This window comes from Saccopteryx leptura, chromosome 1, assembly GCF_036850995.1.
Source record: "Saccopteryx leptura isolate mSacLep1 chromosome 1, mSacLep1_pri_phased_curated, whole genome shotgun sequence".
Classification (NCBI taxonomy): Eukaryota; Metazoa; Chordata; class Mammalia; order Chiroptera; family Emballonuridae; genus Saccopteryx; species Saccopteryx leptura.
Genome location: NC_089503.1, coordinates 165,155,906 through 165,173,940, shown reverse-complemented (window position 1 = coordinate 165,173,940; position 18,035 = coordinate 165,155,906). Strand labels below are relative to the sequence as shown.

General features: G+C 36.6%; 1 protein-coding gene across 1 annotated transcript in view; it reads left to right on the top strand.

The window, feature by feature from the left end:
• The window catches only part of LOC136402219 (complement factor H-related protein 4-like), a 53,505-nt gene that overhangs the window by 32,505 nt on the left and 2,965 nt on the right, over positions 1–18,035 (top strand). Inside the window, 6 exon segments of the mRNA XM_066379896.1 lie at positions 3,551–3,724; positions 10,423–10,617; positions 10,979–11,155; positions 13,025–13,207; positions 16,580–16,756; positions 17,289–17,471. Of these exon segments, the coding sequence (XP_066235993.1) occupies positions 3,551–3,724; positions 10,423–10,617; positions 10,979–11,155; positions 13,025–13,207; positions 16,580–16,756; positions 17,289–17,471 (1,089 nt within the window).

Sequence of the window (18,035 nt, the reverse complement as noted above, 5' to 3'; positions counted from 1 at the left end):
AAAGGTATTCCTTAATATTTTCTATTTTTAATGTTAATAAATGATTGTATTCTTTAAAAAAATTCACTTTGCAATGCTTTTCTTTTCTGATATAAAGTAAATGATTTTGCATTTTAGAATTAGTAACTATTTTATGTTTCATCCTTAATGGATTTCCAAAGGACAAGTCCCAATTTTCCTCTTCTTTTGCATAATTCATGCCTTTCCCCCCCACCCTGCCTTAGTGAATTTGAAATCACCTAGATGGAATATTTTATCATTATGAAATACTGTTCCTTATAGTCTGTAATTCTGTTTGGAATTTTATTGTATCTCTTATGACCATACCCACTAACCTTTCACACGTTTAGTTTTTGCAATTTCTATATTTTTCAATGTTTTGCTTTTACATGTTGTGTTTTTATATTTGGATTACTCTATTTGAACACAGCTTATATTTGGGTTTTCTTTTTATATTCAATTCTACCTCCTCTCCTTTTTTATATTGTCTTTTCATTTTAATTTAAATCAATAATTAACATTGACGGATTTATTTATGCTCCTTGCAATTGCTTCTCATTTGCCGCATCTATTAGTGTTCTTAAAGGCCTCTGCATTGTTTCACTTTAGTCTTGTGCTCTGAGCATCTCATTTTATACAGTTAGCTGCTTATTCACTTACCTTTTTTTTTTAATTAGTTGTACAAGGTCTTATAATGTTCGTTTGGCAATTATATGACTAGTTGATCATTCCTGGGAACTGAGGACTTTTCACAAGCTCTTGAACTTTGATATTTACTGAGTGACCTGAATAAACGAGCTTCCTGGTGGGGCACTCTGATCAGAGTCACACTTGATACCTGCTCCTGGAGGCAACGTGAAACCGCAAACAGCACCATTGGAACACATGCGTTAGCATACTATGGGGGTCACCCACAGGCTGCTGCTAGTCACCATCCTTCACACCTTCTGTGCTTCCTGGGCTCAAAGACAAGGTAAATGCCCTGACTTGAATATTTAGCTTTCTTCTTGCATATGACATTTTGTATTATTTAGGTGAGAGGAGCCGAGATAGTAAACAAAATCCTCCTGCTTGTGCCCCAAACAGGCAATCCCACCTCGGGCCAATGCTTGAGTACCAATCTATTTTTAGAACCCGAGGCTGACACTCTGAGACCAAGCGAGCTAACCTCTGCACCAAGGCCACACTTAAACCAATCGAGCCACTGGCTGCAGGACAGGGAGAAGGGGAGAAGAAAGAAAGGCAGGCATGGAGAAGCAGATGGTCGCTTCTCCTCTGTGACCTGACCAGGAATCAACTCTGGACATCCAAATGCAGGGCTCTGTGGATAGAGTATCTATCCACAGAGCCACCAAACAGGGCGAGTCTTTTCTCTCTCTCTCTCTCTCTCTCTCTCTCTCTCTTCATTATTTTTTTAATGAATTGACAGGTAAAATCATTTTGTGTTGTAAGGTAACAATAAAGTCACGTGCATGGAATAATTATCACATATTTACTTCAGAAAAAAATAAATTAAGATTGTTTTCTGTCATCTGAGTTTCACAGAGTGACAGCCGCTCCACAATGATAGTCATGTGAATAGGCTCATGAAATATTCGCTAGACATATGTCAAATAAATGCTAGATTATTATAATCCCAAAATGTCTGGGGATTCTTATTTCTAATATAGGAAAACTTGGAGAGTGATGGGTACTTTCATAATCTTACTCATGACTGTGGTTTTAGAGATTCTATGTATCTATTAAATAGTATACTGCTGGGGTCGGTATACTATTTAATTTGGGCAATATCCTTTAGTAACAACAATCAGGTCACACATGTTAAATATGTTACTAAACATATTTTAATGATAACTTTAAAAAGCTACAAATCTTATCAGGTCACACATGTTAAATATGTTACTAAACATATTTTAATGATAACTTTAAAAAGCTACAAAAGTCATTAACTTTACTATCAATTTAATATTTTAACAAAATTAGCTATAGGGAAATTATATATTTTTTAACAGAAAAATAGAATATATTCTTAATTTCCAGTGTATTCAGAATATAATTTTTTTCTGATACAATGGACAAATTTTGGTAATTGAAACATTTAAAAATGTACTGTTGTTATTAAATTTACAAATTCTTTCTTATGATTTTTGGTGTCATTTTATTTTATAATCTAGTTCTCACATTTTTTTAAAGATTTTATTTATTCATTTTAGAGAGCAAAAGAGAGAGAGAGAGAGAGAGAGAGAGAGAGAGAGAGAAGGGGGGGAGAACAGGAAGCATGAACTCACATATGTGCCCAGGGTTTCAAACAGGTGACCTCAACGTTCTAGCTCGATGATGTATCCTCTGTGCCACTATGGGTCAGGCCTAGTCCTCACATGTTTGACTTATCATAAATTAAAGTCCAGTGAACCTACGGTGTCTCATAAAATACCATGTATGAGGAGAATGTACATCACTTTCCATTATCCATTTCATAATCTGTAACACGCTGGGGTCGGTATACTATTTAATTTGGGCAATATCCTTTAGTAACAACAATCAGAACAGAACGAGGCTTCCTAATTGTCCCAACTGGAAGCACCTCGGTCCCCAGTTCACTCACAAGAAGGACTTAAGCATCCTTTGACATCTGAAAAGGGTCCTGGACAAACCTTCACGGGTCTGGAGGGACCCTCCTACCAAGTGCTGGGAGGAAGAGACTCAGAATATGTGTGAACAGTCCTTATCACAACTTCACAAGCCAAGGCAGTTGACAGAGGAGGAAAGCACAGTTGAAGTGACAGGTTAGGACTTCATATCACACACGGGATGTAGTGACTGGTATGATGACTATGCAGAAGAGACTGCAGAGGGCAGGGCCACCAATTCCTCAGGTGTCCGATGACAGAAGGAAGTGACTGCTGTGGGGAAGGACCTGGGGCTGTGCTCATTTTAATGTGATTTTGCTCTATGGTAAAAACGAAAAAGGACAATTGCTTTATTCTCATGTACCTGTGCTGCAAACCAGCACAGCAACTAATCCAGGTCCTGAGTGGGAACAGCATGAAATTAAGAAAATAGGCTTACAGAAATAAAGGATGGGGTTTGGGAGGGCTCTGCTACTGCTGCTGGCAAGAAGAGAGAGCACACCATGCCCATTTCTTGCTTTATTTGTAGGGCATAGTGAGGCCATTAGCAAATCAGTGAGATCTCTGATCCTATTTCTAAGGCAACATAAGAATTTTGCCAAGTGCAAAAACCACCCACCGTACATAACATCTTAACTTCACACAAAACAAAAAACAGAAGAAACTTGCCTCCAGTCTTTCCAGGGAACATGGGGAGCAGTGTAAACAATCCAGCACCACAGCTTAATAGCCTTTTGCAATCTAATTAGGCAAGTGAGGTGGAGGGGTACGCAAACTGTCAGCTTACAGCCAGTTCTCCACACCTCTGTCCCCCAAAAATCAAAACTGCAAAACCCTGTTGGCTTTTTGGTCCCCAACATACATGACTATTTTCAAGAAAAGTGATTTCTGCATTATTTACATGTCCTTTTCCTTTTCAGAAGTAACATGTGATCCTCCAAGGTTTGCAAACGGGGGCTACACTCCTGATGTAGCCAAATACAGACTTGGACAAGTGATCACATACCACTGTAAGAATGGCTTCTATCCCTCAACCCGAGGAAATACAGCAAACTGCACTGAGATAGGCTGGGAGCCCCCTCCAAGATGCAGCTGTAAGTTGCCTTCACATCAGGGCCTGTTTCCAAATGATGAAATTACTTCTCTTGAATGCAAAAAAACAGAGACCTAGAAGTCCAAATCTTTGCCTTACTGTAAATGTAGTGTAGAGGATTTTGAGGCTTCCTTTGCTCTCCAAAGTAGCCAATGCTAAGATCAAAACCAAGTTTTGCTCATGAAAGCTTTTAATTTTTTGCTAGTCAATGTTAAATGTGTGTATGAATATACATGTCTCTCACTAATACAATTTTAATGTGCGAATGAAAACCTTGGATAATAATACCACCATTTCACATCCAGTATATTTGGGGTTTTTTTTATTGCAGTGTAAATATTTCCCCCCAAACCTAGTGACTTAAGCAGCATCCCTCTATTGTCTCAGAGTTTGCGTTTCCAGGGCTCAGGGATGAGGGAGTGGCTCAGCTGATGGTGCTGAGTCCCCCTGTGGGTCTGCACTGGGCATGTGGGCCCAGGCTGCAGTCACGGAGGGTGGGAATGGGTTGGAGGATATTTCTGAGAGGACTTTCTCCATGGCTTTTCCCAGGAGCCTCAGGGCCCATATGTTGCTTGAATGGCAGCTAACTGTCCTCAGAACCAGTGATCTGAGAGACAAGGAGGACGCCTCGATTCCATTCATGACCTGGTCACACACTGTCACCTCGGCTGTTTGCCTGTTCTCTTTATTTTATTTATTTTTTATTTAATTAATTGTGTTTACATAGATTCTAGGGTCACCTCAAATGCCTCCCCTCTCCCCACTATTACCCTCAACATCACACTTGCCCCCTTACAGCGTCCTCCCCCTTCTCTTCAGGTTTATCCCATCCTGTCATCCCCTTTCCCTCTGTCCTCTTTTCCTCTGGTCCCTTTGATCCCTCCTCTGTCTCAATTCCGTTCCTCAATTCTCATTATTCCTTGGATTCCTCAAATGAGTGAGGTCATATGATATTTTTCTTTCTCTGCCTGGCTTATTTCACTCAACATAATAGTTTCCAGGTCCGTCCATATTGTTGCAAGAGGTAATATTTCCTTCTTTTTCATAGCCCCATAGTATTCCATAGTATATATGTACCAAGGCTTTTTAATCCACTCATCCACTGACGGACACTTGGGCTGTTTCCAGATCTTCGCTATTGTGAACAATGCTGCCATAAACATAGGGGTGCATTTCTTTCTTTCAGTTGGTGATATGGTGTCCTTGGGATATATTCCTATAAGTGGGATGGCTTCGTCAAAGGGCAGTTCCATTTCTAATTTTTTGAGGAATCTCCATACTATTTTCCACAGTGGCTGCACCAGTCTGTATTCCCACCAGCAGTGCAGGAGGGTTCCCCTTTCTCCACATCCTCACCAGCACCTATTATGTGTTGTTTTGTTGATGAGCGCCATTCTGACAAGTGTGAGGTGATATCTCATTGTGGTATTAATTTGCATTTCTCTAATGATTGGTGATGTTGAACATTTTTTCATTTGTCTATTGGCCATCTGTATGTCCAATTTGGAGAAGTGTCTATTCATTTCTTGTGCCCATTTTTTTATTGCATTTTTTGTCTTCCTGGTGTTGAGTTTTACAAGTTTTTTATAAATTTTGGTTACTAATCCCTTATCAGATGTACTGTCGAATATGTTCTCCCATTGTGTGGTTTGTCTTTTTATTTTGTTCATATTGTCTTTAGCTGTGCAAAAGCTTTTTAGTTTGATATAGTCCCATTTGTTTATCCTGTCTTTTATTTCATTTGCCTGTGCAGATAATTCAGCAAAGATATTGCTGCAATAGATGTTGGAGAGCTTACTGCCTATGTTTTCTTTTAGGATACTTATGGTTTCATGATTTACATTTAAGTCCATTATCCATTTTGAGTTTATTTTTGTGCATGGTGTAAGATGGTGGTCTAGTTTCATTTTTTTTGCAGGTAGCTGTCCAGTTTTCCCAACACCATTTGTTAAAGAGACTGTCTTTACTCCACTGTATACTCTTAATTCCTTTGGCAAATATCAGTTGTCCATAAAGATGTGGTTTATTTCTGGGTTCTCTGTTCCATTCCTTTGATCTATATGTCTGTTCTTATGTCAGTACCAAGCTGTTTTGAGTACAATGGCCTTACACTATAACTTTATATCAGGAAGTGTGATACCTCCCACTTTATTCTTCTTTTTCAAGATTGCTGAGGATATTCATGTTCTTTTTTTGTTCCATATAAATTTTTGGAATATGTGTTCTATATCTTTGAAGTATGTCATTGGTATTTTAATTGGTATTGCATTGAATTTATAGATTGCTTTGGGTAACATAGACATTTTAGTTATGTTTATTCTTCCTAACCATGAGCACGTTATATGCCTCCACTTGTTTGTGTCTTTCTTGATTTCTTTTATCAATGTTTTATAATTTTCAGAGTACAAGTCTTTAATGTCCTTGGTCAAATTTACTCCTAGGTACTTTTTTTTGTTGTTGCAATAGTGAAGGGGATTGTTTTCTTAATTTCTCTTTCTAGCAGTTCATTGTTTGTGTATAAAAATGCCTCTGATTTCTGAGTATTAATTTTTTATCGTGCCACCTTGCTGAATTCATTTATTAGGTCAAGTAGTTTTTTGACTGAGACTTTAGGGTTTTCTATATACAATATCATATCATCTGTAAATAATGATAGTTTTATTTCTTCTTTTCCAATTTGGATGCCTTTTATTTCTTCTTCTTATCTGATTGATGTAGCTAGGACTTCCAGTACTATGTTGAATAAGAATGGTGAAAGGGAGCACTCCTGACTTGTTCCTGATTTTAGGGTAATTGCTTTTAATTTTTGTCCATTAATTATAATGTTGGCTGTGGGTTTGTCACAAATGGCCTTTATCATGTTGAGGTATGTTCCCTGTATTTCCACTTTGCTAAGAGTTTTGATCATGAATGGGTGCTGGATCTTATCAAATGCTTTTTCTGCATCTATTGAAATTATCTTGTGGTTCTTCTTCTTCCTTTGTTTATGTGGTGAATCACATTAATTGATTTATGAATGTTGTACCATCCTTGCCTCCCCAGAATAAATCTCACTTGATCATGATGTGTGATTAATTTCATGTATTGCTGGATGCAGTTTTCTAATATTTTGTTGAGGATTTTAGCATCCAAATTCATCAGGGATATTGGCCTATAATTTTCTTTCTTCGTGTTGTCTTTGCATGGTTTTGAAATCAGAATTATGCTCACCTCATAAAAGGAACTTGGAAGTGTTCCTTCCTCCTGAATTTTTTTGAAATAGCTTGAGAAGGATAGGAGCTAGTTCTTCTTTGAATGTTTGGTAGAATTCACCAGTGAAGCCATTGGGCCCAGGAGTTCTGTTTTTTAGGAGTTTTTTGATAACTGTTTTTGATCTCTTTTATTATAATTGATCTGTTTACATTTTCTGATTCTTCCAGATTGATTTTTGGAAGATGATATGTTTCAAGGAATTTGTCCATTTAACCTAGGTTGTTTAATTTTTTGACGTACAGTTCTTCATAGTATTTTCTTACAATATTTTGTATTTCTATTGTGTTGGTTGTTATTTCTCCACTCTCATTTCTAATTTTATTTATTTGAATCCTCTCTCTTCTTTTCTTGGTGAGTTTTGTTAAAGGTTCATCAATCTTGTTTACCCTTTCAAAGAACCAGTTCTTGGTTTCATTGACCTTCTGTATTGTTTCTTTAGCTTCTATGTCTTTTATTTCCACTCTAATCTTTATTATTAACTTCCTTCTACTACCTCTGGGCCTTACTTGCTATTCTTTTTCTAGTTCTGTTAGATGAAGGGCTAGGTTGTTTATTTGAGCTTTCTCAAGCTTCTTAAGGAATGCCTGTAGTATTATGAACTTCCCTCTCAGGACTGCTTTTGCTGTGTTCCATAAATTTTGAGTTGTTGTGTGCTCATTATCAATCATTTCTAGGAATTTTTTTTATTTTTTTCTTTGATTTCATTGTTAACGCATTCATTATTTAATAACATGCTATTTAGTTTCCAAGTGTTTGAGTATTTTTCAGTTTTTCTGTTGTGGTTGATTTCTAGTTTCATGCCATTGTGATCAGAGAAAGTGCTTGATTTGTTTCAATCTTCTTAAATTTCTTGAGACTGTTTGTGTGGCCTAACATGTGGTCTATCCTAAAGAATGTACTGTGGGCACTTGAAAAGAATGTATATTCTGCTGCCTTAGGCTAAAAGTTTCTAAAGATATCTATTAAATCAAGTTCATCTGGTGTGTCCTTTAAGTATTCTGTTTCTTTGTTAATTTTCTTTCTTGAGGATCTATCTAGTGATGTTAGTGGAGTATTGAAATCTCCTACTACTACAGTAATGCTGCTGATTACGCCTTTTATATCCATTAAAGTCTGGTTTATATATTTAGGTGCTCCTATATTAAGTGAATAGATGTTTATAATGGTTATATCTTCCTGTTGGATTGCTCCCTTTATCATTATGTAGTGGCTTTCTTTATCTCTTACTGTATTCTTTGTTTTAAAGTCCATTTTGTCTGATATAAGTATTGCTACACCTGCTTTTTTTTCATTTCTATTTGCATAAAATATTTTTTTCCATCCTTTTACCTTCAGTCTATGTGCATCTTTTGTTTTAAGGTGTGTCTCTTGTAGACTGCATATGTATGGGTTCTGTTTTCACATCCACATATCTACCCTATGTCTTTTCATTGGATCATTTAATCCAGTTACATTTAAGGTTATTATTGATATGTAGTTGTGTATTTCCATTTTATTCTTTAAGCTGTATTCCTCTTTTGCTATATTCTTTTCCCACTTTGATCTGTTTACAACAGGCCCCTTAACATTTCCTGTAGCATTGGATTGGTTGTAATGAATTCCTTGAGTTTCTTTTTTGTCTGGGAAGGTTTTTATTTCTCCTTTATTTTTAAATGATAACCTTGCTGGATAAAGTAGTGTTGGTTGTAGGTTCTTGTTCAGCATTACTTTGAATATTTCTTGCCATTCCCTTCTGGCCTCAAGTGTTTCTGTTGAGAAGTCAGATGTCATCCTTATGGGGGCTCCTTTGTAGGTGATAGCCTTCTTTTCTCTAGAAGCTTTGAATATTTTCTCTTTATCACTTAGCTTTGGTATTTTAATTATGATGTATCTTGGTGTAAGTCTTTTTGGGTTTCTCTTTAATGGAGTTCTCTGTGCTTCTTGAACTTGTGAGACCCTTTCTTGCATCAATTTAGAAAAGTTTTCAGCTATGATTTGATTGAGTAAAGTTTCTATCCCTTGTTCTTTCTCTTCTTCTTCAGGAACCCCTATGGTGCGGATGTTATTTCTCTTCATGTTGTCACAGAGCTCTCTGAGTTTCCTCAGACTTTTTGAGTCTCTTTTCTTTTTTCTGCTCTGTTTCTATGCCTTTGTTCATCTTGTCCTCCAACTCGTTAATCCGATCCTCAGCTTTATCCATTCTGCTTTTAAGTCCTCCCATTGTGGTTTTCCTTTCTGATATTGTATTTGTCACCTCCGACTGATTCTCTTTTAATATTTCAATGTCCTTTTTTATACTTGCTATCTCTTTATTTAGGTTTTTTTAATGAGCTTTCATTGTTGCTCTAAGATTCTTAAGCATTTTAACAATCATTATTCTAAACTCTGCATCCAGCAGTTTGGTTATTTCCATATCACTCAATTCCTTTTCTTGAGATTTCTCTTGTGCTTTCATTTGGATTGCACTTCTCTGTCTTCTCATTATGTATGTGTGTTTGCATGTGTTTTTGTAGGGCTGGTTGAGTCTAGCTTTGGTGTTGTCTGCCTCCAATTTTCAGTTCTGTTATTTCTAAGTCTTCTTGCGTTGGCATCAGCTGTTATTTGTAATCTACTCACAGATTTGGGCAGCTTTGAAATCTTGATTTGTTTGTTTTCTTCTCACTTGTAGTCTTGTTTACTGATCTCAGCAGGGGACTTATTTGAAACTGTATCCAGGAATGTGGTGGGTCAGCCTGTTCTCTTTAGAGGAGGGTCTCTAAGTCCAGCACTCACTCAAAGGGGGCAGTTGGGCCCCCTTGTATGAGGGGGAAGGGCTGGAGAAATTGATGATTTTCTAAAATCATCACATGTCACAAAATGCCACTCATTTCAACACAGCATTTTCTTTCTGGGGATGTTTGCCTTTTCAAGTGTTTTCTGTCTTTACAATCATATTCTTTATTGATATATATATATATATATATATATATATATATATATCTCAGTTCATTGTGAGATGGCCCATACTTAAGTGGATATTCTTTGCTTGAAAAGTGAAATGATACAAATAATAGGACAATGGCCTCAATGTTAATTCTAAGCATAAGTCAAATATAAATTTTGAAAGTATGATACCCATAAAGAGAACGCTATTATCACAATAAAACAGACCTCAATGTGCATATTAATTATAAGCAAAATGATTACTTATTTATTTAGCTAACCTAGACAGTTAGCATTATATTAGTTTCAGGTATACAGCATAATGATTTGGGGTATTTTATATTGCAAAATGATAACAAAACAAGTCTTAGTGACATCTGAAGTTGATAACTTTATTTGTCCTAGAAACACTAATGTAATGAGTGTAATTATTTTAACAAGAGAATATAACTCATCAATGAAACAATTTATTGCTCATTTTATTAATATTAAGGTAAAACATTATTTATACTACTTTTTTTCTTGTTTATTTGTTTTTATTGCTAGTTAAGCCCTGTGGATTTCCAGAAATAGAACACGGAGAGCTATACAGAGCAGATAGATACAGACCATATTTTCCGGCAATTGTAGGACAATGGTATTACTACTCCTGTCATAGAAACTATGTGACTGACTCAAAAGATTACTGGGGTGCTCTTACATGCACACCAAAAGGATGGTCGCCGGAAGTGCCATGCCGCAGTAAGTCAACCTCTGTATCCTTGTGTAGATAGAGATATTTCAGAGGAGAGAGAGAAAAACAAGGGTACAGTTAAGTATGTGAGACAAAATAAGGTCAAATCATGAGTTCTATGTGCATAAAAACTTATATAGGTTGTTTTGTATACATGTTTTGATTATGAAAATGACAGCTAAATAACACTTATATTTGGTTTTACTTTTTTAAAAAACATTTGCTAGTGACTTTACTTTCCCTTAAGCTGTGCTTTATTTTGGATACTATGCATTCTAACTTAAATATTGTAAAGGTCATTTTTTTATTATTTTGACCAAACTTATGGTTGTTTGTTTGTTTGTTTCCTTATCATTTAATAATTCTTAGGAAAGTGTGTTTTCAATTACTTGCAAAATGGACATTCTCCACTTGGTGAGAGAAGTTATTTGCAGGGTGAGTCTCTAAAGGTTTACTGCCATCCTGGCTACAGTCTTCCCAATCAGCAGAGCACAATGACCTGTATGGAGAATGGCTGGGACCCTCCTCCCAAATGCATCCGTGTTGGTAAGAACATGGTCTGAGATCCGGTCTGTGATTTTTTTTAAGATTCACCTATCATAACTGTGGCAAAATATTTACATCACCTTCTTATTTTGCCAATGGACCTATTTGGTATTATTTTTTTCAAGTGTGTATGTGTGGAAACACCAGTTGTTTGATGTATCCATAGCAAAATAGATAAAGCTCATGGTAGATATTAATAAAATACTAATTTAAAAAGAAAAGCGCAGAAGACCACAAAAAAGAAACCTGTAGTAATATAGTGTCAAGAGCAAAGGGCAGATTAGGAGTTTCTGTTGTCTTCTCCACAAAGAAGATTGATTGTGACAATCAACCTGGATGAGAACATCTCTGCAGGAGCCTGGGAATCTAACAGAGCCATTTCACACACCATTGGAGCAAAATGATACTCAATTGGATGCACTGAAGAGGTTGAGGGCAACAGTTTCAGCTCCTTAACTTACTCTTCCACGAAAGTGCAGCCTCTCAGGGGATTCGAGTTGGAGACCTTGAGTCTTACTGGTTTTATATTTTGCTTGAGAAGGCTAAGGTTGTTATGGTCAACTTGCCCACTCAAGGCTTGTTTTTAAACTAACTGGTCTGTTTGGGGAGCCTTTACATTAGGACCAGTTTATGCAGAATATGGAAGAATAAGGCATCGTCTGGTCTCCCTACTAAATGATTCATCTTTAAAGACTTCTTTCCTTTTTGCCTGATCAACTATGGATGTTGTCCAGTGTTGTGTGTGTTGCAAATCTTTGACTTTATTATTTCCTGGTAGTTCTTTCTCTGCTAATTATTCTCTGTCCATGCTCATAGGTTTTCCCCACATTATTGTGTGATGTATTCAACCAAAGAATCATGGGATTGCTATGCAGATTTTTAGAGCTCTAACATTTGTAGTTTTTTTCTCCTCTGGTCCTCTAGATTCCAATTTTAGTGATGTGAACCTCTTTGAGAACACTGATTTTTGTGTGTTTTCAATATGATAGACATATTTTGGTTCAGTTTCTTCTTCCTGTGTTAAAATCTGGAAAATCATCCTCCCTTCCCCCACCCCAATAAAGCCACTTTGAGAATAGAGCTTACATCATTTGTGCTCTCTCAGGACTTGTAGTTTGGCACTGGCTGTGTCCATATGCCTCACAAAGGTTCTTTTCATATATTTGGCTCATTTTCCTCATTGTCTATGGCCAGAACCATTTAGTTGTTCTTGCTTTGAATTCCAAATTTATTAAATTTCTTCAATTAACCTCCTTTTAATGCTGTTTCACTTTCTCTAGTGTGTGCTTTTTATTTGATTGCTGCTTATATTTTTATTTAGTCAAATTTGTGTTTACTTTCTCAGTGTTAACAGGGTGTAATTGAAAACTGAGAATTGAATGTGTTTAAGGTTTAAGGCTGGCTGTTGTGATCAGAGTACACCTTGTGAAGTGACCACCAGTTCAAGCTGGTTAGCAAATTTGTCCCCCGGCATAGTTAGCTTTATTTTGCCCATGGTGAGAACACAGGCTCATACATCTGAACTATTTGAAACAAAACTTAGAAAAGGACCTATATCTGGCTAAACTCTGGTAGGCTGAGAAGTTTCAGATTCATTAGAAAAACAGATTCTTTATAATTCCTTACAAAGCGTCCTAATTATTTTAAATTCTTCACTGTGTCAAAAAAAATTTTTTTAATATCTTGATTTAATATCTTTGGAAACTCATAGCTTATTTACTCTGACATAAGCCCTTAGGTGATGAGGATTATTTTTCAGTTTTTCTTTATAAATGATGCCTTATTTTCACTGTTGTCATATTGCTTAGGTCCTTATTAAAATGTTATTGACCATCTACTTATCTTTTCCTTTTATGCTCTTCCTTTCAGAAACATGTTTAAAATCAGATGTAAGAATAGAGAATGGATTTCTTGCTGAATCTAATGATATATATCCCTTACATAAAGAAACACAATACAGGTGCAAACAAGGTTACATCACAGAAGATGGTCAGATGTCAGGCTCTATTACATGTCAGCAAGGTGGATGGTCAGCTCAGCCCAAGTGCATTAGTAAGTCATTCGTGATGCTCATGTTTATTGTGTCAAAGGCTGTTGTACAGAAGTATACTTTAAATGAATTCTTTATCTTGCGGTTCTACTTGGAACAATCAATAAAAAGTGCTTGAGAAAGGTTGTATAATTTTTTGCCTTTCAAAATGAAGTATAAGTAAGCTAGATATTCATTCATCCTTCAGTTCAAGGTTTTTCCACCATAAAACATTCTGCAACTTACAAACTGGCAAGGGAAATTTAGTGTATTCTAATGTAAACTCTGTTATTGTTAGCTGAGACATTTGCATGCTGATCCTGTGTTTAAGTGGTCAAACTTTTATGTCACAGTGTTTGTTTCTTGACATTAAAATTGTGCTTTATCAGTAAAAATATGGGTTCTTAGTACAAAATTTTGGGATAATTTCAGCTGTGTAATTTATATGCTTGATACTTTAAGGTAAGTCCTCTTCTGAAAACTCATTTCCTTTGGAAATCTACACAAACATCTAGTTAGTAGAGATTAGAAATGATTCTAGATAGAACTGGATTCGGCTGCATTGAAAGCTGTCCCTGTCCCGCTACCCCGATGCTTAAGAGAATGTTCTAAGAACAGTTGCTCAGTTTTTCTTATTACCTCATGGCCATGCAACCATACATTTTATTCACTTTAAGTGAGGTGGATATTTGAAATATCCATTTTACTTGTTTTCATTTTTTCCAATTTCTATATATACTATAAAAACTAGCCAAAGAAAAAAGTGATGAAGGTTGTCTCCATATCAAACTCATGTTAAATTGTGATCAGTCCTCCATTATATTACTCTTATTAAAAAAGAGAAAATGTCTTAATTATTATTTTTATTAATATAGTTTGCTTTATTTTGCTTTAAGTTTTAATCTAACAGTCAATGATAGAAGGTATGGGTGGTATTTCAATAAGTATCTGTGGAATGTATTTTTTAGAAAGATTAAAATCACTGGGTTTTAATATGTAAGGGTTTATTTCCCCAAAATCAAACTCCTGAGGTGCGATGTCTAAGAGAGATTTTCACCTGATGCCATCTCTTGAGTGTTTTCTGAGTCATAAGTAGTTTTTTATTCCATGGTTACAAACGGAAAGCTGGTTTCTTAATTTTAACTCTGTTTTTAGGCAGCAAGAAGGAGGGTAAGGACACCAGTGGGGCGGGAATGGGACCTTTTAGCTGACCTTCAGGGGAGTGTTAGTGTTCCTCTCAGTCAAAACTTCTGCTTCTACAACATTGACCAGATCTCAACCGCAAACAAGCTTCAAGAAATGCTGAGCAATATATTCTTTTCTATAGACAACTATTCATAGGTTAGACACAAGATCCAGTTACTAAGCAAGAAAAAGAATGTGGATAAGGAATATGCAGATAGTCATTAAACTCAACGTAGATGGACAGCTCAACCTGTTTGCATTAGTAAATAGTATGTTACCATTCATTCTCTGTCAACCATTTCTACCTTTTGGAGGTGATCATTATATTTAAAAAAAGATCACACACTTTGAGAGATAAGAAGATACACAAATATTTGTAACATTTCATATCCCTAGCTGGTTAACATTTCTGTGCTTTGAGAGTAGATGATAATTCCATCTCTTTCAATCCAATGTTCCATTGTGTCAAAGCAATTACTCCATGGACTGACTCTGTAGGGAGACTCATGGACTTATTGGAAACATTAAATGAGTTGTCAACAAAAACTTTGTTCCTCCTTCTTTCCTCATATCTTAAACTCATCAACCCCTTGCTCCTGATCCCTTCCTAATAGTCTTCATGTTCCCTGTGCAGGGAGACAAACAGGTCCTTCACTGAGATGGATGACACCAGGAGCATCAGGACCTGATAATTTGATACCTCTGAGCAGGTCCAGCTCTGGGGGCCTTGTCACTTTGGGGCACAGTGAGGGGAAGGGTTAAGGGGTCTGCAGAGGTTGGTGAGCTGAGGGCTGAAGTCAGGAGGGCTGACACACATGATGTTCACCAGTGGGTCCCTGGAGCCCACAGTCACAACTAATGTTCAGAGATTTCTGTATCAACATGAATACCCCGAGGAAGGACAGGGAGTCTTCCCACATGCCAGATCCAATACCACTGGGAAGGATCTCCTGTCTCATTCAGACTTTTAGGACCAATTTGGTACTTTCATTTTAATAGTTATTCATGTGTATATTCATATCCAAAATTCCACTGATAGCAAGGAGCCAGTCCAGTTGTTTTAGCCATATTATAAAATGCAAATAACTCTTAATACATAGTACAACTTAGAAAAATCTCAAAAATATGACCCTATGTAAAAAATACCAGACACATTTACAAAGTTCATGATCTCAATGTCACCTAGTGAGATATTTAACCTGTAAGATATCAATTCACACATTACTCAAATACTGTTTTTGCATTCCTACATTTGTCATAGGCTCCCTTTAGTGAAAAAATGCAGTACTCTTTGCAATTTATTTTTATAGTCAATGTTGATAAATTTCCTATTATGGAAATCATTATGACCCTGGCTGGTTGGCTCAGTTGTAGAGCGTCAGCCTTGTTTTTGGATATCTGGGGTTTGATTCCCAGTTAGGGCACACAGGAGGAGCAATCATCTGCTTCTCCACCACCCCCCCTTGTCTCTCTCTTCCTCTCTCTCTCTCTCTTTCTCTCTCTCTCTCCCTCATACAGCCATGACTCAATGGTTCAATGGTTCAAGCAAGTTGGCCTCAAGCACTGAGGATGGGTCCATGGCCTCTGTCTTATGTGCTAAAAAATGACTTGGTTGCTGAGCAATGGCCCCAGATGGGCAGAACATCAGCCCCTAGTGGTCTTGCCAGGTGGATCCCGGTTGTGGCATATGCAGGAGTCTGTCTCAATGCCCCCCTTCCTCTCACTAAAAAAAAAAAAGGAAAACAAGAAATCATTATGGAACAAATGATACTTTATATAAATACATGGATCTTATATCCAATGACAGCAATCTTCCTCTTACACACATACACTTAGTTTTATTACGTCTGGTATATAAATACACATATTACCTCTATATACACAATTCTTTAAAAAATAACATCATATCATTATAATAGTATAATTTAGTAACAGCCAGTGACATACTTATAGTTAAAAATAGATCTGACAAAATGTTCCTAATATATATCTAAAGACTTTGAATGATAAGAAAACAGATGTGTATGAAAATCTTATTTTTTATTTGTAAGCTACTAGAGCACAAAAAGAATATCAGAGCATTTTCAAGTGACTGAACTTACATGCACACACTTACAGTACAGGTTATTACTGGTGAAATGATATTTTCTGAATTGAATTAAATGTGATGTAGCATTAGAAACTCAATGGCCAACTTTATTTTGCTTTAGAACTTTGTGTTATGCCAGTATTTGAGAATGCCAGAGCCATCATCACTGGAAAACCGTTTAGACCCAATGACACATTGGACTATCAATGCCTGGATGGGTTTGAAAACAGAGACGGAAAGCCCTCGGGCTCCATGGTGTGTGGTGAGGATGGCTGGTCCCACTTGCCAACCTGCTTTAGTAAGTTTTTTTATTCCAGTATTTGCTTTTCCAAAAATTGAAAAGTTATGCCTGACCAGGCAATGGCACAGTAGATAGAGCATTGGCCTGGGATGCTGAAGACCCAGGTTTGAAACACCAAGGTCGTTAGCTTGAGTGCAGCGTTGCTGGTTTGAACATGGGATTATAGACATGACCTCATGGTCACTGGTTGAAGCCCAAGGTCACTAGTTTGAGCAAGGGGTCACTCACTCTGCTGGAGCCACCTGGTCAAGGCACATATGAGAAAGCAATCAATGAATAACTAAGGTGCCACAACTATCAGTTGATGCTTCTCATCTCTCTCTTTATGTCTGTCTCACTCTCTCTTGCTAATAAAAAAAATATTAATAAATAAATTGAAAAGTCTTTATCTATGCAGTCTTTCTCTGAGTGTGCATTGTCTAAGGCATTTTTAACACACAAGCTTTAAAATGCAAAATATAAAGCTTTATTTGATCATTTCTAATTAGACTACTGATTTTTCTCATCATTTAAAATGCTATATTTTCAGAGTCTACAGACAAGTGTGGGCCTCCTCCTGATATTAACAATGGGGATATCACTTCTTTAACATTAGAAGTATATCTTCCTTTGTCACGAGTTGAGTATAAATGCCAGGCCTACTATGAACTTCGAGGAACTAAATATGTAACATGTAGTCATGGAGAGTGGTCAGAGCCACCGAGATGTGTAGGTAAGTTCTGAATATTCTTATAGATTCTGAGAAAACAAGAGCAATGTTTGTGTGCTCGATACTAGTCCAGTACTCATGGAGTCAAGTTCTAGAAGTGTGTTCACAACAGCTATCTTGCTGAATGTCTGACATTCAAATATTGCATAAAGCTATAAACTTGGAAAATCCCTATTTACAATGACAAAGTTTTTTTCAAAGAGGAATATTCAAGTATGCTGATTCTGATGCATTAAATTGACTACATTGTGGACCAAACCTTAACCATTCTCTCCTACTTATGTGACCTTTTGTAGGAGATTATAGCAAAAGCTGGGCTCCATGCCCTGGAAGTGGAAGAAACAGAGAACAAAATTGCTATACCCAGGTCAGAAGAGTCTGGGAAAAGCTCCAAATTAGATGTTATAGGGGGGAAAAAAGTATTGAAATTCAAAAATAAATTCCTAATTTCAAGTGTGAGTGACCAAGTACATGGACAAATCTAAGACATGTTTTATGGAACGAGCTTCACCTTTTCCAAACACTAATAACAGGAAGCATTGTTACTATCCGAGGACATAAAATCAA